This window comes from Natator depressus, chromosome 3, assembly GCF_965152275.1.
Source record: "Natator depressus isolate rNatDep1 chromosome 3, rNatDep2.hap1, whole genome shotgun sequence".
Taxonomy (NCBI): Eukaryota; Metazoa; Chordata; order Testudines; family Cheloniidae; genus Natator; species Natator depressus.
Genome location: NC_134236.1, coordinates 171,752,157 through 171,780,010, shown reverse-complemented (window position 1 = coordinate 171,780,010; position 27,854 = coordinate 171,752,157). Strand labels below are relative to the sequence as shown.

The 27,854-nt window shown below is 42.2% G+C and overlaps 1 protein-coding gene across 2 annotated transcripts in view; it reads right to left on the bottom strand.

Moving 5' to 3' along the window:
* MTA3 (metastasis associated 1 family member 3) overlaps positions 1 to 27,854 on the bottom strand; it is a 259,662-nt gene that overhangs the window by 61,212 nt on the left and 170,596 nt on the right. Inside the window, exons 16-17 of one of the 2 annotated variants that reach the window (XM_074949346.1) lie at positions 22,219 to 22,365; positions 2,507 to 3,426 (exon numbers count right to left, since the gene is read on the bottom strand). In XM_074949346.1, the coding sequence (XP_074805447.1) occupies positions 3,401 to 3,426; positions 22,219 to 22,365 (173 nt within the window). In that variant the 3' untranslated portion in view covers positions 2,507 to 3,400. Of the gene's footprint in view, positions 1 to 2,506; positions 3,427 to 22,218; positions 22,366 to 27,854 lie in introns of those variants that run through there. The other variant, XM_074949344.1, reaches the window with a different exon arrangement.

Genomic DNA, 27,854 nt, shown 5'->3' with positions numbered 1-27,854 from the left:
ACCTGAAGTAGTAATGCTACTCCTAACATCAGGGTTGGAGGAATGGAGGTGGTGAGTGGGAATCAGCAAACAGAGTAAATTAACTCTGTGGGGAAAAGATCATGTTTTCATGCAACCCTGATGTAGTGAGCAAAATGTCTCAAGACAAATATAGAAAAATATGAGATATAATAGAACAACTATAGAATGCTGCCAAGATTTTCCACAAGGCAGCTTGGCTCTAGAAAAGATGTCAGAGGTGACACACTGGGGTGACTCAAGGTTGCATAGTTGAACTTTGTCTCTTGAGTAGATAATTTGGGCACTGAACTGTGATATCAGGGGTCCTCCCTTATGGCAATGAAAATGAGTGAGTATAGGCTAATTGCTGCACTCAAAGCTTCAGGGTATTTTCCTTTTCTCTACTAATATTTAAGCTATCCCTTTCAAATTGGGACACTGGAAAGGTACTAAAATATCCTGTTATTATGCCAAGTTCCAGCTCATATAGTAGCAAATTTTAAAACTTTTTAGACTATAAGATCTCTGGGGCAGGGACAGTTTGTTTGTTTGTTTGTTTGTGTTTGTATAGAGCCTACCACAGAAGTGGGCAAACTACCGCCCGCGGGCCACATCCTGCCTGCGGGACCCTCCTGCCCGGCCCCTGAGCTCCTGGCCGGGGAGGCTAGCCCCCTCCCCCACAGCCTCACCTTGCTGCTGGCGCAATGCTCTGGGTGGCAGGGCTGTGAGCTGCCTGGGCCGGCCTGACCTGGTGCTCTGTGCTGCATGGTGGCGGCAGCGGTGTGGCCTGGCTCCAGCCGAGCGGCATGGCTGTAGCACCACCAGCCACTGGTGCTCCAGGCAGCGCAGTAAGGGGGCACAGAGTAGGGGGGGTTGGACAGAGGGCAGGGGAGTTCGGGGTGGTGGTCAGAGGGTGGGGGTATGGATAGGGGTCGGGGCGGGAACAGGGGGTTGAATGGGGTGGCAGGGGACAGTCAGGGGCAGGGGTTCCGGGGGCAGTCCAGGGACAGGGAAAAGGGGTGGTTGGATAGGGCTGGGGTCCTGTGGGGGCAGTCAGGAATGAGAGGAGGGGTTGGATCGGGCGGCGGAGGGCAGTTAGGGGCGGAGGTCCGGTGGCGATCAAGGGACAGGAAATGGGGGTGTGTGGATAGGGCAGGGGTCCCGGGGGGGCCCGTCAGGGAACAGGGGGGGTTGGATGGGGCAGGAGTCCCAGGGGGAGGGGCAGATAGGAGGTGGGGGCCGGGCCACGCCCCCCTCCCCTAAGTGGCCCTCCATACAATTTCTGAAACCCGAGGCGGCCCTCAGGCCAAAAAGTTTGCCCGCCCCTGGCCTACCATAATGTGAAGTAGTCTAGGAAGTCCACCTCGTCAACAACTTTAACTCAGATATTTGATTGGAAAAGTATTGGAAGTTTTACACCTACTCTTGATATGCTCGACAGGTTTTCCAGAATGTGCTGAGTAAAATGTGAAAACAACACTGAAAACATTTTTGTCAGCGGTTGGAACGTGAGGCAAAGTGGACAGGGAAAATAATGCGCTTAGCACATTGGTAAGTAGGTACTAATTTTGTTGAACTTGATCACCAAGGGCAACCATTACAGAGGGAACTGCTTGTAAATCAAGACGTTGCAGATGCAGACCTGGAGTAACCTATGGCATTTGTCCCTCACTGAAGCAATAGGAAGAGTAAAAAACGGTATGGAAAACTTAAACAGCATAATTTAAGGCAGTGGCTCTCATCCTTTCCAGACTACTATACACCTTTCAGGAGTCTGATTTGTCTTGCATATCCTCAAGTTACACCTTACTTAAAAACTACTTGTTTACAAAATCCGACATGAAAATATAAAAGTGCTGACTTTCTCATTTTTACCATATAATTATAAAATAAATCAACTAGAATATAAATATTGTACTTACATTTCAGTGTATAGAGCAATATAAAGAAGTCATTGTCTGTATGAAATTTTAGTTTGTACTGACTGTGCTATGTAGCCTGTTGTAAAACCAGGCAAACATCTAGATGAATTGATGTACCCACTGGAAGACCTCTGTATTCCCCCAGGGATACACATTCCCCTGGTTGAGAACCACTGATTTAAGGGCTTCATTTTGCCTAGACCAAGGGCATATATAGCTTCAAATGTAATTTGTTCTTTTAAACAGTGAAGCAGTTTCATTACTTAAGTTACACAATGATATCCTCATTCCAAGAGATCTGTTTTCTGCTCTCCATGCACACACATCTCTATTCACATCAATGGGAGATGTGCACATATAACAAAAAGAAACATACCCCCAAACATTTTAGCCGTGAGGAGGATGGAAGGAGCATATCCAAAAACATGTTTTAAAGAAACCAGCCAAGGAACACGTGACATACAAGTTCTGTTTCACACTTTTGAGGAAGATTGGTGCAGAAGTTAAAGTTAATCACAGGCAGGTTTACAGTCTTGTTCTACTGTGAAATTGATGACAAAAATAGTATTGTGAGATTCCTTGTTTATTGAGTTGTAATAATTTACATATCAAATGTGCCCAGTTGACAGGTAAAAAAAAAAAGATGTTTGTAATAACTAAAGTAGAACAACACTATGTACAAAGACAATAAAATACTCATATAAACAGCAATACACACACTAGCAAATTAAGCTTCAAATTAATAATAATTTTACATGGTTGCTCCTGATATACATTCTACATGAGATTATGCCGTCTCAGGAGAATGTCTGAAATCCCTACTGAAAAACAAAACAGAGTCTGATATGAGAGAGATTTCTGCAAACAAAAAAGACAGAAAGATTGCACCACAGATAGAATACACTAGTACATTTCTAAATAAGAAATTCAATCATATTGTGAAAAAACCTTTCCTGTATACATATTTTCACATATGATTATATATCCGATGAGTCAGGATGAAGCAGATACATGCAACTTTTACTGTTTCTCCATGAAGCAAGAAAGACTCGAACAAGAAAGTGTCCAGTCTCTCAATACTTCGCCAATTAGAGATACTATTTACTTTGTCCTGTGCTTGGCATACAGAGTGCAAGCTTCCAACAGAAAAAGTGGGAGCAATGAAAGGACTATTTCTTCCCCACTCATACCCCATATGAGTCTTACTCCTCAATAGGCAATGATATGGAGGGAAAGAGAGAGAGAGAGAGAGAGAGATTAGACTGTCATCAAAAACTGGAGATAGATTGTTTGGAGGTTTGTCCTTTTCTTGCTTTGTCAACTGCTTATGTCACCTCCCCACCTGGCTGTACTTGGGGTCCTAGTCAATTGCAGCAGGAAACAGCTTAGTATAGTCCTTATTCTCAGCTGTACACCTCAATATTTGTTCCTCCAGGAGCTGAGGCAACTCTTGATTGGGAGGAAGGAAAGAGGACATCTCAGTCTGAAATACAGCATGAACGTTCTGGAAAAGGGAGAGAGAATTAGGGTCAGGATTGGTGGTTAAATTCTATTGTGGTTTGGAAAATTGGCATTGCTACTTTCTCTCTCTACCCATAAGCCAAGATAATGATGCAAAGTCCATCAGGTACAGAGTGATTTTCTTGGTTTGTTAGTTGTCATTAACATCCCAGATGTCCCAGGGACACTCTGGCTCTGTTCCATGTCAAAGTGGAGAAGTTCCTGCCAGTAGATGGGGAAAAATGTAAAAGATCTTAGTTAAAAAAAACATACACATAATTAGCAGTAATAACTAAACCATCACTACCATGGGGGATTTTCACAGCCTGCAGTGAACCTGAACTGTTGTTGCTCATAGTTAAGAAGCTGGTGGGTGAAGGGATTGCTAAAAGTGATTTGGAATCCTGTAGCATGAAAAGAAATATTATTAGATTCAAAATATGTAGTGAGTCTTTTTTATAGTAACCGCCGGTGAAAACAGTCGCCAGAGTCTTGTTACACACCTGAATCTTCTTAGCATCATCCTCATTTCATTGATCAGGATCAACAAAGCATATTGCAGGATTTATGACTTTCTGCAGAGAGAATTCTACTTTTTGGGTGGGACTGCTCTTCTGAGCTACCAAGGAACGTTTTAATTAATCTAAGTTGTTTGGGCTTTTGCAGCAGTAGCAACAGAAGGAAAGCGATTGCATCTCCCAGAGTAGATAAAAGCAGCAGCATGTGTCTAGAGGAAGACTCCAAAAGACTCTGTCATCTTTCCAGACAATATGATGACAGGTTTTTTTTGGCATCCCATGAGTAAGTACAGAATGAAGAATTGGGGTGAATGAAGATTATGCACATGAAGTTGAGTATTCTCTAAAAAGGTGAAAAGTTTAAATTTCCCTGTAAAGTGAAGTTTGCAATAAAAGTAATCCTGCAGAATGCATTACATAAATCAGAAACATTTTGGGTCAGGCTACAGGAAGTCAATGCCCTCATCCAGAAGAATTAAAAGACTTACCATAAAGAAATGATAAGTGCATGCAACAATATAAAGCCAGCTTAAAGCTTTAAGTGTTTCATATCAAATGTTTACAGTGTTATTTAAAATGAATTTAAGACACGTGGACTCCTTTGAAATCACTGTGGTATTATTGTTCGCAAGTCTGAGAATTGGCTTTAGAAACACAGAAATCTATGGAAGAATATAGTTCTGTCTTTGGAACATTCTTTTTCAAAGTTCCAAGTTCTCAACCTAAAATTTGGATTTCTTCTCATTGTGTTTTCTTGCAGTTCTTCCAAACCACTGGCTCCCAGCCTTTTCCAATTGAAAGTACCGACTGTAGTTGGGGACCTGAAATTGTGACAGTTGCCTTCAGGAGGTTATGCTCCCATGGGAAAACAGTGCATTTGTCATAATATCCAATCTTCTGAATTCCCCCATTTCATTGGTCATTTCTACAAGGCTACAGCTGGGCCTGACTGCTCTGTCTTGCCTGTTTCTTAGATAATCTGCTGGTTCCTGTATGAGAGATGAGCTACCAGATTATTAGGGCATCTGAGAAGACATGAAAATCTTTAGGAGAACTGTGCCCACACCAACTCAATTACTTCTTCTCTGGTTTGTGGAAAAATCCACTATCATCCATGAAAATTATAAAAATGAAAGAAAAAATACACAGCAAAACAAAACCTTTTAAAGTCTATTCAGAAAGCTATAGAAGTAATATTTTGTACAGAAAAGAAACATACATCCTCTATCTGGCTACAATATCCTTCACTTGCAAGGAGACAGTGTGGCATTATGCCTCATATTCTTCATAGTGATATTATTATGATATGATTATGGCATAGCTATGATGTATTCTATGAAAGATAGGTCATGCAAGATATAATTGAAAAGGTTATGATTCACTGAATATGATTATCCTATTTGTATGCATGTATCATTTTGGCATCTGAAGTTAGGAATATTGTCTATGCATCTATTGCAAAGGTGTTTACACCTGGGGAATGCCCACTAGGCAGAATGCAATCAGCGTAGATGGCTGGCTGGGAATGGCTTTTTGGGAGAACAATAGGTCTTAGAAGATGCTAATCTCCCACTGGGGAGCCTTCCTGGGAATGCTACAAACAGCCTCCAAGTCATGGCTTCTGTGTCCCTAGAGGGGCATGTGACCAAGTCACCTGGATCTGGACTCCATCTTTGAATACCAGTTTTTTTCCACTGACTGGGTGTGGGAATCAAGAGGGCAGACAAAGGGTTCCCGCCATATGCAAAAGCTGTTTAAGGATGGGGAGTGACATCATCATTGTTCTTCACTGACTCCCTGCCCAAAGGAGACACTTGGAAACACCTGAGGAACAAGGATTGGACTGTGGGAGAAGGGCTGAACGCAGGAGAGAGGGATTTCTAGCCTGTGAAAGGAATACCTGGGGTTTTCAGCTGCAAGCAAGTGCAGCTTGCCCTCAAGAATCTCTGCAAACTGTTTAAATCAACAATTAGGATAAGAATTTGCTACTCATATCCAATATCTTTCGTATATTAAGCTCAGATCACGTTTTTGATTATTTGCTAGGTAATCTGCTTTGATCTGTTTGCTATCCCTTATAATCACTTAAAATTAGGACTGTCAAGTGATTAAAAAGATTAATTGTGATTAATCACACTGTTAAAAATAATAGAATACCAGTTATTTAAATATTTTTGGATGTTTCCTACATTTTCAAATATACGGATTTCAATTACAACACAGATTACAAAGGTTTCAGAGTAACAGCCGTGTTAGTCTGTATTCGCAAAAAGAAAAGGAGTACTTGTGGCACCTTAGAGACTAACCAATTTATTTGAGCATAAGCTTTCGTGAGCTATAGCTCACAAGTACAGTGCTCACTTTATATTTATTTTTATTACAAGTATTTGAACTGTAAAAAACCAAAATAAATAGTATTTTTTAGTTAATCTCAAAAGTACTGTAGTGCAATCTTTGTCATGAAAGTTGAACTTACAAATGTAGAATTATGTACAAAAAAACTGCATTCAAAAATAAAACAATGTAAAATTTTAGAGCCTGCAAGTCCACTCAGTCCTACTTCTTGTTCAGCCAATCATATAATCAAAGAATATCAGGATTGGAAGGTACCTCAGGAGGTCATCTAGTCCAACCCCCTGCTCAAAGCAGGACCAATACCCAACTAAATCATCCTAGCCAGGGCTTTGTCAAGCCTGACCTTAAAAACTTCAAAAGGAAGGAGATGCCACCACCTCCCTAGGTAATGCATTCCAGTGCTTCACCACCCTCCTAGTGAAAAAGTTTTTCTTAATATCCAACCTAAACCTCCCCCACTGCAACTTGAGACCATTACTCCTTGTTCTGTCATCTGCTACCACTGAGAACAGTCTAGATCCATCCTCTTTGGAACCCCCTTTCAGGTAGGTGAAAGCAGCTATCAAATCCCCCCTCATTCTTCTCTTCTGCAGACTAAACAATCCCAGTTCCCTCAGCCTCTCCTCATAAGTCACGTGTTCCAGCCCCCTAATTATTTTTGATGCCCTCCGCTGGATGCTTTCCAATTTTTTCACATCATTCTTGTAGTGTGGGGCCCAAAACTGGACACAGTACTCCAGATGAGGCCTCACCAATGTCGAATAGAGGGGAACGATCACGTCCCTCGATCTGCTGGCAACGCCCCTATTTATACAGCCCAAAATGCCATTGGCCTTCTTGGCAACAAGGACACACTGTTGACAATCGCTCTGACAAACAAGTTTGTTCACATTTATGGGAGATAATGCTGCCCTTTTCTTGTTTTGATGTCACCTGAAAGTGAGAACAGGCGTTCTCATGGCACTGTTGTAGCAACATTGCAAGATGTTTACATGCCAGATGTGCTAAAGATTCATATGTCCCTTCATGCTTCAACCACCATTCCAGGTGACATGCATCCATGCTGATGATGGGTTCTGCTCGATAACAATCCAAAGCAGTGCGGACTGACACATGTTCATTTTATTTATCTGAGCCAGAGGCCACGAGCAAAAGGTTGATTTTCATTTTTGGTGATTTGGGCTCTGTAGTTTCTGCATCAGAATGTTGCTCTTTTAAGACTTCTGAAAGCATGCTCCACACCTCGTCCCGCTCAGATTTTGGAAAGCACTTCAGATTATTAAACCTTGGGTCAGCTGTAGCTATCTTTAGAAATCTCACATTGGTACCATCTTTGCATTTTGTGAAATCTGCAGTGAAAAAGTGTTCTTAAAATGAACAACATGTGCTGGGTCATCATCTGAGACTGCTATAACATGAAATATATGGCAGAATGCAGGTAAAACAGAGCAGGGGACATACAATTCTCCCCCAAGGAGTTCTTCCACAAATTTAATTAACGCAGTATTTTTTTAACAAGCGTCATCAGCATGGAAGCATGCCCTCTGGAATGGTGGCTGAAGCATGAAGGGGCATACGAATGTTTAGCGTATCTGGTACGTAAATACCTTGCAATGCCAGCTACAAGAGTGCCATGCAAATGCCTGTTCTCACTTTCTGGTGACATTGTAAATAAGAAGAGGGCAGTATTATTGCCTGTAAATGTAAACAAACTTGTTTGTCTTAGCAATTGGCTGAACAAGTAGTAGGACTGAGTGGACTTCTAGGCTCTGAAGTTTTACATTGTTTTGTTTTTGAGTGCAGTTATGTAACAAAAAAAAATCTACATTTGTAAATTGCACTTTCACGACAAAGAGATTGTACTATAGTACTTGTATGAGGTGAACTGAAAAATACTATTTCTTTTGTTTATCATTTTTATAGTGCAAATATTTATAATAAAAAATAATATATACTTTGATTTCAATTACAATACAGAATACAATATATATGAAAATGTAGAAAAACATCCAAAATATTTAATAAATTTAAATTGGTATTCTATTGTTTAACAGTGCGATTAAAATTGCGATGAATTGCGATTAATTTTTTAATCATGATTAATGTTTTTGAGTTAATCATATGAGTTAACTGTGATTTATAACCCTACTTAAAATCTATATTTTGTAGTTAATAAACTTGTTTTGTCTAAAACCAGTGTGTGGAAATCATAACTTGGGGTAGAAAGCTGTGTATATTCCTCTCCATATTGAGGAAGGGGTAGCTTAGACTGTACAGTTCTCTGTGCAGCGCAAGATGGTATAATTTTGGGTTTACCCTCCAAAGAGGGGTGTGCACTTGAGTAACTGAGCAGTTCCTTAGCTGAGCCTTCCCATGCAGAGCTGATCTCAATATCTGTGTGTAGCTGCAGCTGGGTGTGTCCCCACCGGTATGTGTGCTGGAGGGGGCTTGAGGGCCTGTCACAGCAGTACAGTGTAAAGGGAGCACAGGTGGGCTCAGTGGTACCCCAGTTGCAGGTGGCATCCTGGGGGGAACCAGTCACAGATAGATTCAATAATCTAACTGGTATTTTTCTTCTTTAATTACTATCATCCTAGTGCAATACTTAAAGTAACTGTTTTCATCCTGACTTTTTCAACATTACAATGCTGCTGTTTCTGCCAGTGTAGGATATGGAGCCTAGGTTAATGGCTCAAATCTGGATCAGATACATGAAAAATACAACATAGTTCAGCTGTTAGTCGCCCACACACAATGGGTTTGATGGCCTCAGTCCAGTTCCTACTGAGCAAGTGTCCTCATCACAAACACCGCCATCCCAAATGACACTAACAGCTCCCGTTCTTAGCAGTCTCAGCAGAGAGACCAAAAATTGCCCAAGGATTGAACTACATTTCCACCCCTACAGAGAACCCCTCTAGAAAGGGTTAATGCATAATAGCAGTGCTGCGTAGAGAAGCTTTTATTGTATCTGCCAGTATTACAGACTGTTACTGTACAAACAGTTACTTTAATACGCAACTGAATAAAGGGTTTCAGTCTTGAGGAATGTCAGGCCAGCACCTTTTATAAGCATTACATTTAAAAAAAAAAAAAAAAATTAAGTACCAACAATTTTCTTCTCACTATCCTTCTCCCTCCCGCCCTCCCCAAGCCAAAAGAAGTAAAGGCTCTAGATGTTAAGTGGTGGAAGAGGTGATGGTCCTATAACTCCAACATAGCTTTTTAAAAAGGAGCCTAATTTCATATTTGCACCATACACCTTTGAACCACTACATCCATTATTAGCTAAATAATAAGAACTCCCCCAAAACAGCATGCGGGCTTACCCATGTGAACAGCGATGCCTTAAAACATGTCAGACCTAAATATGAATTTACATAAGCTTAAGTGGTGTTTACTTCAGAGCCGTAAATTGCGCCATATCTTGGGTAAACGTGTTTTTGTGGCTTCCTTGAAACATTTTTTCTAATAGTAACGACAAAAGCAAACCAGGATAAGAAAATGGCAAATGGCATTAAAAGATAAGACTTCAGTGTATGCACCTATGCCCATTTTTGTTTGCTTGTTTCACTAAAGTGTAAGTTAAACAGAATATATCAACCCCCCAGCTGTATATTTCCTGGCTGTTAGTTGGTGCCACACAATAACACTAAAAAAAACTAAATAGTCGTCTGTAATCAAAGATATTGTTTAGTATAGTACATACTGTAATATTAAAACTAATTTTTTATTCAAAAATAGCATAATATTGTAGTGGCAACTACACAAAAGCCAGACACACTTCCCAAGCTTCTCGAATTATGCACCTTGTTACTGATCTGTATTTGAAAAGAAGCAGTATGGTGTACTCATATCTTACAGTGATTAGGAAATACTTTCTATTCCATCAGTAACCAGGGGGAATGTTAAAGACCAACTTTTACTTGCACACAAGAGTATTAAAAGAAACAGTCAAGGAGCTTGCTGAAATATTGCAGTTGAATTTTAACAAATATTGGAACTTTAGGGAGGTTCCAGAGGACTGGGGAAAAAAAACTAAAAAGCCAATATTTTAACAGGGTAAATGGGATGACCCGGGTAACTATAGGCCCTAACTGATCTCAGGCAAAATCATGGAAAGGCTGATATGGAACAAAATCAGTAAAGACTTAAAAGGCTGGCAGTATAACTAATGCCGATCGACAAGGTTTATGGAAAATAGGTCTTGTCAAACAAACTTGAAATCCTTTTTGATGAAATTATAAAATTGTCTGATAAAGGTAACTGTATTGACACAATTTCTTAGATTTCTGTCAGGCATTTGACATAGTCCCACATGACATCCTCATAAAAAAACAGCATTATATAAAATCAATGTATCCCATACGAAATGGATTAAAAGCTGGTAGACTGATGAATCGCAAAAAGTAATTGCAAATGAGGAATAATCATCCAAGGAGGATGTTTCCAATGGAGTCCCACAGGGGTCTGTTCTTGGCTCAATGTTTTTCAATGTCTTTATCAATGATCTGGAAGAAAATGTAAAACTATTGCTGGTAAAATTTTCAGATGGTGCAAAAATTGGTGGAGCAGTAAATAATAATGGTACTAGCTAACTAAGTAATGATGAGAAGCCCGTTATACAGACAGACCCAGATCACTTGTTAAAGTGGGCTTGTTTGAACAACATGCATTTTGACATAGCCAAATGCAAGTCACATATCTAGGAACAAATATAAGGTCTCACTTACAAGATGAGGGGTCGTATCCCGGAATGCAATGACATTGAAAAGGATTTAGGGATAATGATAAATAACTCGCTGAACACGAGTTCCCAATGTGATGCCATTGCTAAGTGGGAGAGCACAGTCCCTGGATATATCCCAGGGAAATATCACGCATCAGTAGGGAGGTGGTTTTAGCTTTTAATACAGTATTTGTGAGACCATTACTGGATAGTGTGTTCAGTTCTGGAGTCCACACTTTAATAAGAATGTTGAAAAATTGGAAAAGGTTCAGAAAAGAGCTACTATAATGATTTGAGGTCTGGAAAATACAGAATCATCGAATCGTAGGACCGGAAGAGACCTCAAGAGGTCTTCTAGTCCAGTCGCCTGCATTCATGGCAGGACTAAGTATTATCTAGACCATCCCTGACATGTGTTTGTCTAACCTGCTCTTAAAAATCTCCAGTGATGGAGGTTCCATAACCTCCCTGGTCAATTTATTCCAGTGCTTAACCACCCTGACAGTTAGGAAGTTTTTCCCAATGTTCAATCTAAACCACCCTGTGACACCCTCATATTCACCACTGTCATATAATTAGGATATGTTTTGCACAAAGTATGCCTGTGAGGTATCATTCTAAAAGTCTTGATCTGCTAGACATTAATAACTCATTGGATTGTGTGTGCAATCACCGCATATGGAAGTATAAAATTTGGCTATGTATGCATTACTGAAATATGTCGTGAGGTTGAAAACACCCACAAACAGCCTTTCAGGTACAACAGTAAAAAGGCCAAACAATGTTCATAGCTTACTGAGAAAATGCACACAAGCCCAAGGATTACCCCAGGAACTGTGTACAATAGAAACCTCTCCGAGATAGCACTACACAGTGGGAACTGTTTGACCCAGATCACAGCAAAAGAGCTTTCCAGCAAGTGGAAAGAAGACATAAAGGGGGAAATGACATCATGATGGTACATCACTCTCCCTACAACAACATACCTGGAAACACCTGAGGAACAAAGACTGAACTGGGGGAAGTGATGGTCCCAGGCTAAAGGAATTTCTAGCCTGTGTATGAAAACCTGGGAAACCCAAGCTGCAAAGCAAAGGCAGCTAGTGCCTTTAGAATCTGCCAGCCTGTTTATCACTTGCTCAGTTTGCATTTTTGTTTATTTACCAGGCAATCAGCTTTGATCTGTTTGCTATCACTTATAATCACTTAAAATCTATCTTTTTATAGTTAATAAACTTATTTTATGTTTTAATCCAAACCAGTGTGCATTTGACTAAGGTGTCTGGGGAAAATCTCAGCTTGGTTACCACAAGTGTGCATGGTCCTCTTCACATTGAGGGAGAGACGGATTGGGTATTAAACCCATATACTGACCAGGTTTGACCAGATACTGACCAAGTTTGCTCTGGGGTCCTAGGCTGGGAGGCTGGTGGTTAGAAAGCCTGCATGTGACTGCAGCTGGGTGTGTCCTTACCTGTGTGAATGCTGGTGAAAGTACAAGTTTGGAGAGCTTTGCAACTTGTCACTGAAGCACAGTGGTACCCCAGTTCCAGGTGGCACCCTGGGGGGAACCCATTACATACCCTTGCTGCAATTTAAGCCTATTGTTTCTTGTCCTATCCTCAGAGGTTAAGGAGAACAATTTTTCTCCCTCCTCCTTGTAACAGCCTTTTCTGTACTTGAAAACTGTTATGTCCCCCCTCAGCCTTCTCTCCCCCATCAGCCTTCTCTTTTCCAGCCTAAACAAACCCATTTTTTTTTCATTTTCCCCTCATAGGTCATGTTTTCTAGACTTTTAATCATTTTTGTTGCTCTTCTCTGGACTTTCTCTAATTTGTCCACATCTTTCCTGAAATGTGGCGCCCACGACTGGACACAATACTCCAGTTGAGGACTAATCAGCATGGTGTCGAGCAGAAGAATTACTAACACCAGAATGATGTTTGCTTTTTTTGCAACAGGGTTACACTGTTGACTCATACTTAGCTTGTGACCCACTTTGACCCCCAGATCCCTTTCTGCAGTACTCCTTCCTAGGCAGTCATTTCCTATTTTCTATGTGTGCACCTGACTGTTCCTTCCTAAGTGGAGTACTTCGCATTGGCCCTTATTGAATTTCATCCTACTTACTTCAGACCATTTCTCCAGTTTGTCCAGATCATTTTGAATTTGAATTCCAAAGCACTTTAAGCCCTCCCAGCATGGTCTCATCCGCAAACTTTATAAGTTTACTCTCTATGCCATTATCTAAATCATCAATGAAGATACTGAAGAGAGCTGGACCCAGGTCTGATCCCTTTAGGACCCCATTCAATATGTCCTTCCAGCTTGACGGTGAACCACTGATGATTACTCTCTCGGAATGGTTTTCCACCCAGTTATGCACCAACCTTATAGTAACTCCATCTAGGTTGCATTTACCTAGTTTGTTTATGAGAAGGTCATGTGAGACAGTATCTGTTACTAAAATCAAGATATACCACATCTACCACTTCCCCCCATTCATAAGGCTTATTATCCTGGATCCAAGAAATGTGCCTTATATATGACAGACTTAAGAATCTCAATCTATTTAATTTATCCAAGAGTAGGTTAAGAGGTGACTCGATCACAGAATACCAGTACAGAAACTCCTCGCTTAACGTTGTAGTTATGTTCCTGAAAAATGCGACTTTAAGCAAAATGATGTTAAGTGAATCCAATTTCTCCATAAGAATGAATGTAAATGGGGGTTGGGGGGGCGGTTAGGTTCCAGGGAAATTTTTTTCACCAGACAAGTCTATATTATATTTAATAAATATATTTAGTAACAGATATCGTCTCACATGACCTTCTCATAAACAAACTAGGGAAATGCAACCTAGATGGAGTTATTATAAGATTGGTACATAACTGGCTGGAAAACCACACACACACACAGAGTATAAGTTTTAAACAAACAATTTAATACTGAACACAGCGATGATGATTGTGAAGCTTGGTTGAGGTGGTGGAGTCAGAGGGTGGAAGAGGGTGGGATATTTCCCAGGGGATGCCTTACTGCTAAATGATGAACTAGAACTCAGCTGAGCCCTCAAGGGTTAGCCCATTGTTGCTAATGTACCCTCACACTCTACAAGGCAGCACGAATGGAGGGAGGGGAGACAGCATGGTAGACAGAGACAGAGACACACACCGTGTGTGTGTGTGAGAGAGTGTGTGTGAGAGAGAGAGATGCACATTGCACCTTTAAGTACGCTGACCCCACTCTTAAATACACTGCCTTGTTAAATTAATCAGCAAGCTGAGACGGCAGCTGCTGCCTGGAAGCTCCCTCCGTCCTGAGCCCTGCCGTGTGTCCCCCCTGCTCTATGGAAGATGGGGTAAGCGGGGTGCAGGAGCAGGGGGCAGGGGGACACCAAGACATTAGCCCCCCTCTCCCCTCCTCCCCCTACAACAAGCAGGAGGCTTTGGAGTAGAGAGCAGGAGCAGCACATGGCAGTGGGGGGACGGACAACTGAACTGCAGGCAAATTGATAGCTTGCGGGCAGCTGCCGCACAGGGAACTTAGGGTAGCGGGGAGCTGATAGGGGAACTCCTGGTCCACCCTGGTTCCAAACCCCCACCAGCTAGCTCCAAGGGGCTGCTCCTCCTGCAAGCAGTGGACAAAGCAAGCAGCTGTCAAATGACATAAGGGAGCATTGCACAACTTTAAACGAGCATGTTCCCTAATTGATCAGCAATGTAACAATGAAACAATGTTAACCGGGATGACTTTAAGTGAGGAGTTACTGTACCTAGAGGTACAACGCACACTTTGCTTCTCTACAAAAGAAAAAGGACACTAAACTTTCTAAACTACTACATGCTACAAGGGGCCACAGCAATGGTTCCCTCAACCCACCCAGCAATATTGTTAACCTATCCAACTATACTCTCAGCCCAGCAGAAGCAGCTGTCCTATCTCAGGGCCTCTCCTTCTGCCCCTCCACCCCCACGAACATGATACAGTTCTGTGGTGACCTAGAATCCTATTTTTGACGTCTCCGACTCAAGGAATATTTCCAAAATACCTCTGAACAACATACTAATCCACAGAGGCCTCCCGACCAACATTACAAAAAGAAGGATTCTAGGTGGACTCCTCCTGAAGGTCGAAACAGCAGACTGGACTTCTACATAGAGTGCTTCCGCCGACGTGCACGGGCTGAAATTGTGGAAAAGCAGCATCACTTGCCCCATAACCTCAGCCGTGCGGAACACAATGCCATCCACAGCCTCAGAAACAACTCTGACATCATAATCAAAAAGGCTGACAAAGGAGGTGCTGTTATCATCATGAATAGGTCGGAATATGAACCAGAGGCTGCTAGGCAGCTCTCCAACACCACTTTCTACAAGCCATTACCCTATGATCCCACTGAGAGTTACCAAAAGCAACTACAGCATTTGCTCAAGAAACTTCCTGAAAAAGCACAAGATCAAATCCGCACAGACACACCCCTGGAACCCCGACCTGGGATATTCTATCTACTACCCAAGATCCATAAACCTGGAAATCCTGAGCACCCCATCATCTCAGGCATTGGCACCCTGACAGCAGGATTGTCTGGCTATGTAGACTCCCTCTTCAGGCCCTACACTACCAGCACTCCCAGCTACCTTCGAGACACCACTGACTTCCTGAGGAAACTACAATCCATCGGTGATCTTCCTGAAAACACCATCCTGGCCACTATGGATGTAGAAGCCCTCTATACCAACATTCCACACAAAGATGGACTACAAGCCGTCAAGAACACTATCCCCGATAATGTCACGGCTAACCTGGTGGCTGAACTTTGTGACTTTGTCCTTACCCATAACTATTTTACATTTGGGGACAATGTATACCTTCAGATCAGCGGCACTGCTATGGGTACCCGCATGGCCCCACAGTATGCCAACATTTTTATGGCTGATTTAGAACAACGCTTCCTCAGCTCTCGTCCCCTAACGCCCCTACTCTACTTGCGCTATATTGATGACATCTTCATAATCTGGACCCATGGAAAAGAAGCCCTTGAGGAATTCCACCATGATTTTAACAATTTCCATCCCACCATCAACCTCAGCCTGGTCCAGTCCACACAAGAGATCCACTTCCTGGACACTACAGTGCTAATAAACAATGGTCACATAGACACCACCCTATACCGGAAACCTACTGACCGCTATTCCTACCTACATGCCTCCACCTTTCACCCTGACCACACCACACGATCCATCGTCTACAGCCAAGCTCTGTGATACAACCGCATTTGCTCCAACCCCTCAGACAGAGACAAACACCTACAAGATCTCTATCAAGCATTCTTACAACTACAATACCCACCTGCGGAAGTGAAGAAACAGATTGATAGAGCCAGAAGAGTTCCCAGAAGTCACCTACTACAGGACAGGCCTAACAAAGAAAATAACAGAACGCCACTAGCCGTCACCTTCAGCCCCCAACTAAAACCCCTCCAACGCATTATTAAGGATCTACAACCTATCCTGAAGGATGACCCAACTCTCTCACAAATCTTGGGAGACAGGCCAGTCCTTGCCTACAGACAGCCCCCCCAACCTGAAGCGAATATTCACCAGCAACCACATACCACACAACAGAACCACTAACCCAGGAACCTATCCTTGCAACAAAGCCCGTTGCCAACTGTGCCCACATATCTATTCAGGGGACACCATCACAGGGCCTAATAACATCAGCCACACTATCAGAGGCTCGTTCACCTGCACATCCACCAATGTGATATATGCCATCATGTGCCAGCAATGCCCCTCTGCCATGTACATTGGTCAAACTGGACAGTCTCTATGTAAAAGAATAAATGGACACAAATCAGATGTCAAGAATTATAACATTCATAAGCCAGTCGGAGAACACTTCAATCTCTCTGGTCACGCAATCAGAGACATGAAGGTCGCTATCTTACAACAAAAAAACTTCAAATCCAGAGTCCAGCGAGAAACTGCTGAATTGGAATTCATTTGCAAATTGGATACTATTAATTTAGGCTTAAATAGAGACTGGGAGTGGCTAAGTCATTATGCAAGGTAGCCTATTTCCCCTTGTTTTTTCCTACCCCTCCCCCCCCCCCCGGCCTTCTGGTTAAACTTGGATTTATGCTGGAGGTGGCCCACCTTGATTGTCATGCACATCGTGGGGAGAGTGGTCAGTTTGGATGAGCTATTGCCAGCAGGAGAGTGAGTTTGTGTGTGTGTGTGTGGGGGGGGGGGGGGCGGAGGGTGAGAGAACCTGGATTTGTGCTGGAAATGGCCCAACTTGATTTTCATGCACGTTGTAAGGAAAGCGGTCACTTTGGATAGGCTATTACCAGCAGGAGAGTGAGTTTGTGTGTGTGGCTTTTGGAGGGGGGTGAGAGAACCTGGATTTCTGCAGGAAATGGCCCACCTTGATTATCATACACATTGTGAAGAGAGTGGTCACTTTGGATGGGCTATTACCAGCAAGCGAGTGAGTTTGTCTGTGGGGGGGCGGAGGGTGAGAAAACCTGTATTTGTGCTGGAAATGGCCCATCTTGATGATCACTTTAGATAAGCTATTACCAGCAGGAGAGTGGGGTGGGAGGAGGTATTGGTTCATGGTGTCTGTGTATATAATAATGTCTTCTGCAATTTCCACAGTATGCATCCGGTGAAGTGAGCTGTAGCTCACGAAAGCTCATGCTCAAATAAATTGGTTAGTCTCTAAGGTGCCACAAGTACTCCTTTTCTTTTTGCGAATACAGACTAACACGGCTGTTACTCTGAAACCTGTACCTAGAGGGGAAGAGACTTCTGAGAGCAGAGGGCTCTTTAATCTAGCAGAAGAATGCATAGTGAGATTCAATGATTGGAAGCTAGACAAATTCAGACCAGAAATAAATAGCAAATTTTAGCGGTGAGAGTAATTAACAACTGAAATAACTTCCTTAGAGATGTGATTGATTCTAAATCACATGAAGCCTTAAATGAAGACTGGATGATCTCTTTCTGAAAGATATGCTATAGTTCTCATAGCAGTTATGCGCTTCATGCAGTAATTACTGGGTAAAATTTTATGGCCTGTGTTATGCAAGAAGTCAGACTAAATGATAATAATGATCCCTTCTGTCATTAAAACCTACCAGTCAGGAACCAATGAAAGACACTGGAATGTAAAATATGTCATATACAAGATCTGTGAAATATCTGGAACACTGCAAGAAGGTTATCTATAGATTTTAGATTGTAAACTTTCCTGGACAGGGTTTTATTTCAGTCTATGTCTATAAGGCACTAGCACACACTAGGTTGCATAATAATAATGATAATATGGTAGGAAAATCCAACCCAAGATAGCCATGGTATGACACCATGACTCTCCAAAACAAACAGCAATACTCTTGATTCAGGTCTATATATCTAGTCCCTTCTAGTGTGCCAGTAACATGTTATCTAGGCCACAATCTGTCCAGTTGCCTAACTTGGTGCAACTCCATTAATCTGATTCCTCTATAATAAACTATATCATCAAGGAACCTTTTTATTGAAAACGATTTGTCTGATACAATCCACTTGAGGACATCAGGTTTCTTGACACCATTGCTTCCTCCCCTAAGTGAGTAATATTTAAGGAAACCTGCTGCAAACTGTTAGAAGAGCCAGAACAGTTTGGAATGTTATAAAGAAGGTACAAAGGAAGGTTATCCTGGGTACTGAGTTTGTGAAGTTTTACATTCTATTACTTAGAAAATGCCTTTTAGGCTGTCCATCATAAGAAAAAAGAAAAACGGATTCTGTGTACACTAATCCCTTGTGGAAATTGTTTTTCTGTCACTGCATTCGGGGCTTTTGTATATCGTCAGATGCCCCAGTAGCTATTCCACAGACTTCACGGGCTATGGCATGCAGAGATCTAATTAAAGAGTATGTCAGAACAGGCATTAAGATAGTTATCTTAACAGAACTCTACAGAGTACAGATGGTCACTGTAACCTAGAAATATCTGTTCTCCTTGAAATGATCTACTCCCCATCAAAAATAATTCAAGGAAATGACAAATTTAAAATTTGCGAGTTATTTTAAAATGTAGACTAAATCTTTCCACTAAAGTCCTGCTTACCAATTAAAGTATTATCCCACGTAGGACACCCTAGCACAATTAGCCATGTTGGTGCTTTGTCAGTCAAACAAGCTCATCAGAATGGATGGTGCTCTATGGTAGTTATTTTTCTGAGGAAGTTTACTTTGAAGAGAATATTGAGACTGTTTTAGTAAAAGAAACAAAACATATTTTGAAATGGTCTTGCTATTTATGTAGGTCCTTCTGTGGACCCCCTCACAAGCCGAGTCCCTCACAAACATTAATGAATTTACTGCCACAGCATTCCTGTGCTTTAGGGAAGTATCATTATCCCCATTTTACAGATGGGGAACTGAGGCAAGCATGATAAATGTCTTGCTCACTGTCCCACAAGGAATCTATGACTGACTCAGGAATATAATCCAGGTCTCCTGAAACAATGCAGTGCTTTACAACAAGACCATCATTTCCTACGTCAGACTGCATTTGGCCTGTGCAGTGCACTTCACTTTAATGCATAATGCTCTTTATCCTAATAAGATTCACACAGTTGTGGCCCTGCCCCATTGGATAGCACGTTTTAGCAGTTAGATTATCTGCTTACTGTGTAGTGGCATTATTTGACTATTTGCACACTGAATTAAGATCCAAATACTTCTCATTTATGTATAATTGCTTCAGATAAATGAATAACCAGAATATTTTATCCATCATCCATTTTTTTAAGACAGTGCTTTGTAAGTGTGGGTAAAAAAAACAGGATGACATTTTCACTAGAACATACATAAAATGTAGCTGTGACTTAGCAAGTGTCACTGTAATAAGAAAAACTCATGATGTTCATTACCCCGGCCCATATTTCCAGAGCAGCCTCCCTGCTAACTTATGCCAAACTCCCAAATAAAATCTAAGGAAACATCTACTCTATGAATCATTCAAACTCTAATGCAACATCCATCCATGTGTAAATTCTGTCTTGTCTTGGTCTGTCTGTTTTGGACAGTAGAATTTTTGAGACAGGGACTGTTTTGGTATCATCAATCTGCTATGCAGTACCATATTCACTTAGAGTGCAAATATTAGAATGTATATAATTAATATTTAGCAAAGAGAGGCTTTGGTAAATCTTGTAATCCTCTTTAGTGCATATTCAGGAGGAAATCCTATGTTTATGAATATGAACAGAGTGTGCCAGCCTTCTAATAAGATCTATTTCTTACGGGCTTTTAAATGATTAACACACAGGAAGACAAAATAGGTACATAGCTCCCTCTAGAACTTGTTTTCAGGATGGTAGTGGCTATCAGGTGGTGTGGATCAAACAACATATGTAGTCAAAGATGGGAGAACAGGATTGGACCAGATTAATAGGAGTTGGAATGGCTCTCCAGGTTAGAATACAACCTGTCAAATAGACCATAAAATACTTCTTCAATTACTTCTGTGATGGCAGGGGGAGAGACTTAATGGTCGAACATCTCTTTCCATTTCTAATATCTACACTCTCTATGAAGAGACAATTTCCCTCCCCTCCAACATGCCACTTTTGAGGCAAAATAATAATAATAATAATCACAAAGTGTTTTCCTATTTTTTTCCATTTGTGATTCCATAAATCCAGTTCCATATTACCTCCTCACTGCCTTGCTCAGATAAACCAAAATGAGGATTCATTACATTGGAGGGGGCAGAATTTCATGCTTCCCAGTTTCATTGCAGAATGGACTTTTATATCAACTAGCCAGTAATCTATGGTATTTGAAGATTTACGTATGTTAGTTCAAAAGTATACAGTGGAATTCTACACCAAAAGAGGACTAAATGGATTTTTTTTATTCCACTGATCTGTTATTCATTTGTATTCAGTCAGATCTGCTTATTTTACTGAATATAATATACTGTATTACTTTTCACTCCTGTTAGCTAAATAGAGCCAACACAATGAAAGGAGAATGAGCTAGATTCTATTCTGACTTGCATGTCAGATAGAATGGTTCATTTAGTTTCAGTTGCAGAATCTTAAGGTTATGGTGATGATGCAAACACCAGAAAGATACCATAGTGAAGTCACTTTTTGGAGTACAAGAACACTTTAAAATAGTTTTGAGTCACCTTCATAATTACTCCCAAACCTTTACAATATATTTGCCCAATTTTCACATCCACTCTGACTGCTTTGCACTACACCATGAAGCAAAGCAGCTGGAAACCGGGCTTAAAGGACCACAAGGCATAAACTGTTCTAATTTACAGAAGGAACTGGACTGGTCCTGAGCCCCAGAATCTTGGGCCACAAGATGGCTAGAAGTTATCTTTTCCTCTTCCCTACCAAATGCAGCTCAGAGAATTTCAGCCAAATATTTCAACCAAGTTATATACACTGTATGCATACAATAATTACAACAGTGTTTGTAAACCAGCAGGAAGTGTAATCAACTCTTCTAGCTGTACATAAATAAATACAATGTGGCAAAATTCAATCAAGGACATCACTGAAAAATATTTTTTCAACAACAGTGCAAAGAATCTCCATTGCTACACTTGTTCCCCTTATTTTTATTCTTTTTCTGATCACTTATGCAAACAGTGCAAATTACCAGGAAACAATGCAAAAAATATCATCAGCTTGAGGACTGCAAAACCAAAGTAATCTGTTGAGATAGAGCTTAAGCTCTATAACCAGTTCCAATGCATTACGCACCACAGTCATGACATTTAAAACTGACAACACAAATATGCCAAATATATCTTGCACAAATTTTGGTACCAATGTACAACTCTGATCTATATTCAAAGCAGAGCTGTGAACGCATAGATTCTAGTCTTCCCAGTGAATTTTAAAAACTATTACTGTGGGGAATGTGCTAACTACACAGGGCAGCAACATTCATAAAGTTGCATCCTTAGGACAATTATTATGCTTGTAGTCTGTTGCTTTATTTAGAAATTTGTGATCCATTCCTTAATGTACTGTAATATACTACTAGTGTATCTTATACTTAACTGAATAGCCAAAATTTCAGTTTTCTCAGTTCACAGATGCAATACTTGTTAGTTCACATAAAAAGATTCCTAACATTTTTTTAAAAAAATCCCAGTTTTACATACCCTCGAGTCCATTGTGATGGCTGTAGTTTCTTTTCCCCAAAATACTTCGGGATGAATGATTAGAGGTTGCGAGCATTCGTTTCGCAGCTGGGGTTTGAAGGCTTGGCATTGACCGGACTACATTAGGTTTCATTGCAGGATGAATCTCTGTTGGGGTTGAGGGGGGAGGAGATTTAAAATGAAATATTTACGAACGTTTTATCTACTCATTTTATCTATTAAAAGCACATTTAATTTTCCAGTGAACTCAAAGTCAATTTCTTCAGGCCTAGAATTTTTCCAAATTTTTACACAATGACTCAGTCTCAAGTCTTTGCTACCATGGCTCTCCCTAACGTGAAACATCTGGGCTGCCTGAGGTAACTACCATGATTGCTTAACTGCGTGTGTTCAGTAGGTAGGGGAAAAGACATCTCAGCAAATTCCTTTCAAGTTTTGTGCTGGACAAAAAAAATCACATTTGACCCTCAGATTAGGGCAAACGAGCTTCTAACATTTACTCAGTTAAAACCCTTATAATATGTTTGAGTGTGTATATTTTATTACAGTTGGGTCTAGTAGCAGTTCATATTATTAAAGTTGCCCAACACCTCCCATTATAACCCTGCTTTTAGGTGCTTATAACTTTGCCAAACTTTAGTCATTTGGCCTGAAATTTTCCATGCTGAGTGTCTGCCTCAGGCAGATTTATTCTGAGGGGTGATGGGAGAGGGTTAATTTCAGCCAAAATGGTTCGGCTGTTCCTGAGAGAGAAGCAGAAGAAAATTACATTGTTTTCCCCAGGTTAAAATTCGGATGAACTTTTCTTGAAAAGCTCTATTGCCTTCATGCTTTGCAACAGTCTTAAAATGTATCCGCATGGGGGAGGGGCATGGTTAGGTGTCAGGAACGTGCCTTGGTTTCCCCATGAAAATCTGCACACATTTGCCAAGTTAGAAGCCTTTGAAAAACTGCAGTTGACACCTGCTCAGCAGAGACTTATCAGAGTTTGACACATTTTTTGAAGTGTCGGTCCGCACTGAGCATGCTCCTGCTGGGGCTCAGCTGCACTTTCCCTGCAATTACAGCTGCGGGCCAAGGCAGGGCACCTGAACTTAGAGCAGGCAGCCGCTCTCTCCCCTGTGCTCACAATGACTCCCCCTGCTGCACCCAGACAGGATGGAGGGGGAAGCTTCCTGATCGAAATGAGAAAAGCCGGACTGAGGGGCCAGTGAGGGGAGACAGGTTGAAGGGGATAAGGAGCCTGGAGAGGGAGGGAGGACTGGAGGCTGGCAGGGTGGAGAAAAGGAAACTGGGCCTAGGTGTTGGGATAGGGGAAGCCTGGGACTGGCTGGGCAAGGAGACTGGGATGAGGAGGGAAGACACAGCATGGAAAAGGAAAACATGAGCTGGAGGGCAGGGCATGACCTGAGCCTGGGAAGGGGGAGAGAGAGATTGGATGAGGAGCTGGGGGTGGGGCGAAGGCTGGCTGGACGTAAAGATGGGGACGTGGGAAGAGCTGGGATGTGGGAATGGCTCACGAAGAAGATTGGGACAGGGATTGGGCAAGGACTGACACAGGAACTCCAGGAGGGCGAGACAAGGATTTGCTGGGAAAGGAGACTGGGACTGGGATGAGAAGCCTCAGGAGGCCTGGAGACTGGGACTAGCTGGATGAGGAGCCCGGGTGGGTTAGAGACAGAAGCAGGACAAGGGCAGTTTGGAGCGAATGGTGCAGAAAGAATAATGCTTACGGGGAACGGGCAGTAGGATCTCCCCACTAGAGATACACTCCCAGAGGCAGAGGCTGAGGGGTTGGGGTGTGGGCTCCAGGAGGCAGTTTGTGTGCACGAGTGGATGCTGAGCTGGGGCAAGGGGTTGGGGCATGGGAGGGGGTTTGGGGTATAGGTTCTGGGCAGCACTGACCTCAGGTGCTCCCCGGAAGTGGCCGGCATCTTTCTCTGGCTCCTAGGCGGAGGGGCAGCCACAGGGCTCCGTGTGCTGCTCCCACCTGCAGGTGCCGCCCCTGCAGTTCCCATTGGCTGCAGTTCCCAGCCACTGGGAGCTGCAGAGCTGGCCCTCGGTGTGGTGTCTGTGGGCTGGGTCAGTGTATGAAGCCAGAACCCCCCTGGCCGCCCCTCCACCTAGAAGCCAGAGGGACATGCTGGCTGCTTCCTGGGAGATGTGTGCAGCCAGGTGTGGAGCCTGCCTGCAACGCTGGTGCTGCGGCCAGCCAGACTTTTAGTGGCCCAGTCAGCTGCACTAACAGGAGCCGCCAAGGTTCCTTTTCGACCCAGCGTTCTGGTCGAAAACCAGACGCCTGGCAATCCTACCCCTGTTCCACCCGGGATCCCCCTCATTCTGCCCCCCACCACTGTGGCCCCCAACCCATTTTCTCCTTTCTGCCCCTCCCCACTGATGGGAGATACGCTGTCCCTGTGCCACGCCAGGGCAGCAGTGGGGAGTGAGAGCCCCTCCAGTCCCAGGGCCCCAGCGGGGGTCTGGGTGCTGGGTCTTCCCAGCTACTCCCCGCACCTCTGCTGGGGATGGGGGTGGGGGGAGACGGGTGTTGGGTCTTCCCCCATCCTGCAGCTTCTGCCATGGATGGGTGGGTGAGCTGCTGGAGCTTCCCCTGTCTGGCAACTTCTGCCGGGGATGAGGTCTCGGGGGTGGGGTGGGTGTGCATGTGCACAGGGGTTTCTCCCATCCCGTGGCTTCTGCTGGGGACAGGTGCCTGAAATGAGCCTGAAATGGAGCTTAAGATTCCTGAGTCTCACCATTCCTCTGCTGTCAGCAAATATCTGTGAAACCCTCTGGCAAAGTGTCCCAGCCCCTCTAGTGCTGGTCCAGAGAGGATAGCAACCTATTATTACTATCAATTAATCCATTAGCTCAAGTGGCAGAGGTCTGTGCGATGGATCGAAAAGGTTCTAACCCTGCTGATGACCCATGTGGGTGACAATATGATGCCATATGATAGAATTTGTTTTTTCCAGTTTCCTTTTTAAAAACCTAGGAAATTACACACAACAAAAACTATGTGAAAAGAACATTACTCAGGTTATAAAGTCAACCACACAAAAGTTAGGAAATGCCAGAATTAAGATTACCTGGAAAATCAATATTGGGTCATATCCTAGGGATCTCATTTAGGTCAGTTGCATAGCAGCACAACACAACCACTAAGCATGACTCATTTTATATTTCCATTTCAGAGATCAAAAGTAAGGCAAATTAGTACTTCAAGCACTTATTAACATTTATACTGTGCTAATGCCTTGAAGCCAACCAGGTTGGATATGGTGCTAGACACTGCATAAACACAGAGGTTCAGATCCTCAAAAGTATTTAGGGTGCCTAATTGTCATGGACTTCAGTGACAGTTAAGTGCCTAATAACTTTGAGGATCTGGGCTATAGTAAATTACAAACCTTACCCTCAAAGGGGTTATCTATCTCAGGAAATACTGCTAAGGCAATCAAAATATCAAAAATGAAAATAAATTAGGGACAACATTTTTTAAGTTGACTCAAATTAGGAACCTAAATAAATGGCCTAATTTTCAGAGGTACTGAGCATCTGCCACTCCAACTCATCTCTTCTCAACTGCCACAGGTACAAATGTTGACCTAGGTCTGCCAAGTGGAAGAGCAGCAATGCACTAATGGGCAATATAAGACACTCAAGTAAGCAAGATTCACTTCAGGGTTTCTGTTCCCTACACACAGTGAAAGCTAAATTGATTGCACAGGAAGTAATCCCAAATCTCTCCAAGGAGGGGCCGATCTTTAATGCGTAGTCCTGCTGTGCAATGCACTCCTCAAGAAGCAGAAAAGGGATAATGGAAAGCCAGTACGCAGAATGAGTGGGTAAGTGGAAGTTCTTTCTACATTCTTTCAAGGAGTGAAGAGAAAAAATGATTTCCTATGAGGCATAACTAAATGTATTCTAGCAAATATTTGATGGAATGGTATGAAAAAAATGAAAAGCAAACCTGTTGCTGAAGCAGACCTCTGAGATATGGCATGGGATGAATTTTGGAAGCAAAACAATATCCTACAGATTGTATAAGGTCAGACTTTATTTTATTCAAATATGCACAGACAGCAACACTAAAAGCCACCTGCTAGCTACCTTTTGTGGAGCTATTTCATCTGTTGTACTGTTCAGATTTTTAATCAAAATAAACAAATTAGCAAAAGTAAATCAGAGCGAATATTATCATCATTAATCTTTTCATAATAATTTCATCCTTTTCACTCTGCAGGCCCACTTTCAGAGAGATAATACTTCATGGGAATATGCTGTCCTCCGTTTTCCCACATAGGCCCAGGTAATTCAACTCAGCGTAAGAAACTAGATTGCTTGAGGTTGAATTTGCAGCTATTTAGGGAACAAGCAGCTGTGTTTTTCCCTTGATAAGCATAAGGCCACTACTGAGGGGCAAGAATATATGTTTTGGTACTTTTGAGGCCAAAAGATGTCCAGATTAATAAAGAACATCTGCCCAGGACTCTTCCTAAAAATTCCTATTTGTCAATTTTAGACATCAGTTTATTAATGTGGGAAAAATCCTGAGACCTTTATTATTTATTCTGACAGGTTTCAGAGTGGTAGCCATGTTAGTCTGTATCAGGACTGTGGGTTGTGTGTGTGTAAATTGAGAGTAACACCATTGGCTTCATAGCATTACTTCAGATTTAAACCGGGGTAATACTTGGCTCACTTTTTGTTGCTCTGTTTATTCTTAATGCTTATCTCTACTTCCTTGCTCCTCTAAGAATTAGATTGATGTCTTTATATGGAATACTATAGCTCAAAGGGCTTTCCCTATCTCTGTAGTGAATGCATAAATATTTAATTGCCATCAGTGGCCGCTTTTGAAGATGACAGTTTTTGATTTATTAATATTAAGCTAAAAATACTGGAATCGCCTTTATCCCCTTCTCTCCAGTACCCCCTTCTTCCACTTTTTCTTCCTATCAGCTGTGATCCAAACATGTCATAACATGCTGATACAGTCTCTTTTCTGTTTTTGTACTGGATAACATCACATCTTTCTAAGCAGGTTGGTAGGTTAGAAAAAATTGGTAACATCTTAGAAGGGAATTTTGAAAAGTGCTCAGTATTGGCCTAACTCTGCTCCTTTTCAAGACCAACATTGAGTGCTTTTGAAAATGACACCACTGAGGTATCAGGGGGTAGCCGTGTTAGTCTGTATTCACAAAAACAATGAGGAGTCCTGTGGCACCTTAAAGACTAACCAATTTATTTGGGCATAAGCTTTCGTGGTTAAAAACCCACTTCTTCAGATGCATGGAGTGAAAATTACAGATACAGGCATAAATATACTGACATATGAAGAGAAGGGAGTTCCTTACAAGTGGAGAACCAGTGCTGACAGGGCCAATTCGATCAGGGTGGATGTAGTCCACGCCCAATAATAGAGGAGGAGGTGTCAGTTCCAGGAGAGGCAAAGCTGCTTTTGTAGTCTGTCCCACAACCTGAAGCCCCCCAACCTGAAGCAAATACTCACCAGCAACTACATACCACACCACAGAAACACTAACCCAGGAACCAATCCCTGTAACAAACCCTATTGCCTACTCTGTCCCCATATGTACTCTAGCGACACCATCAGAGGACCCAACCGCATC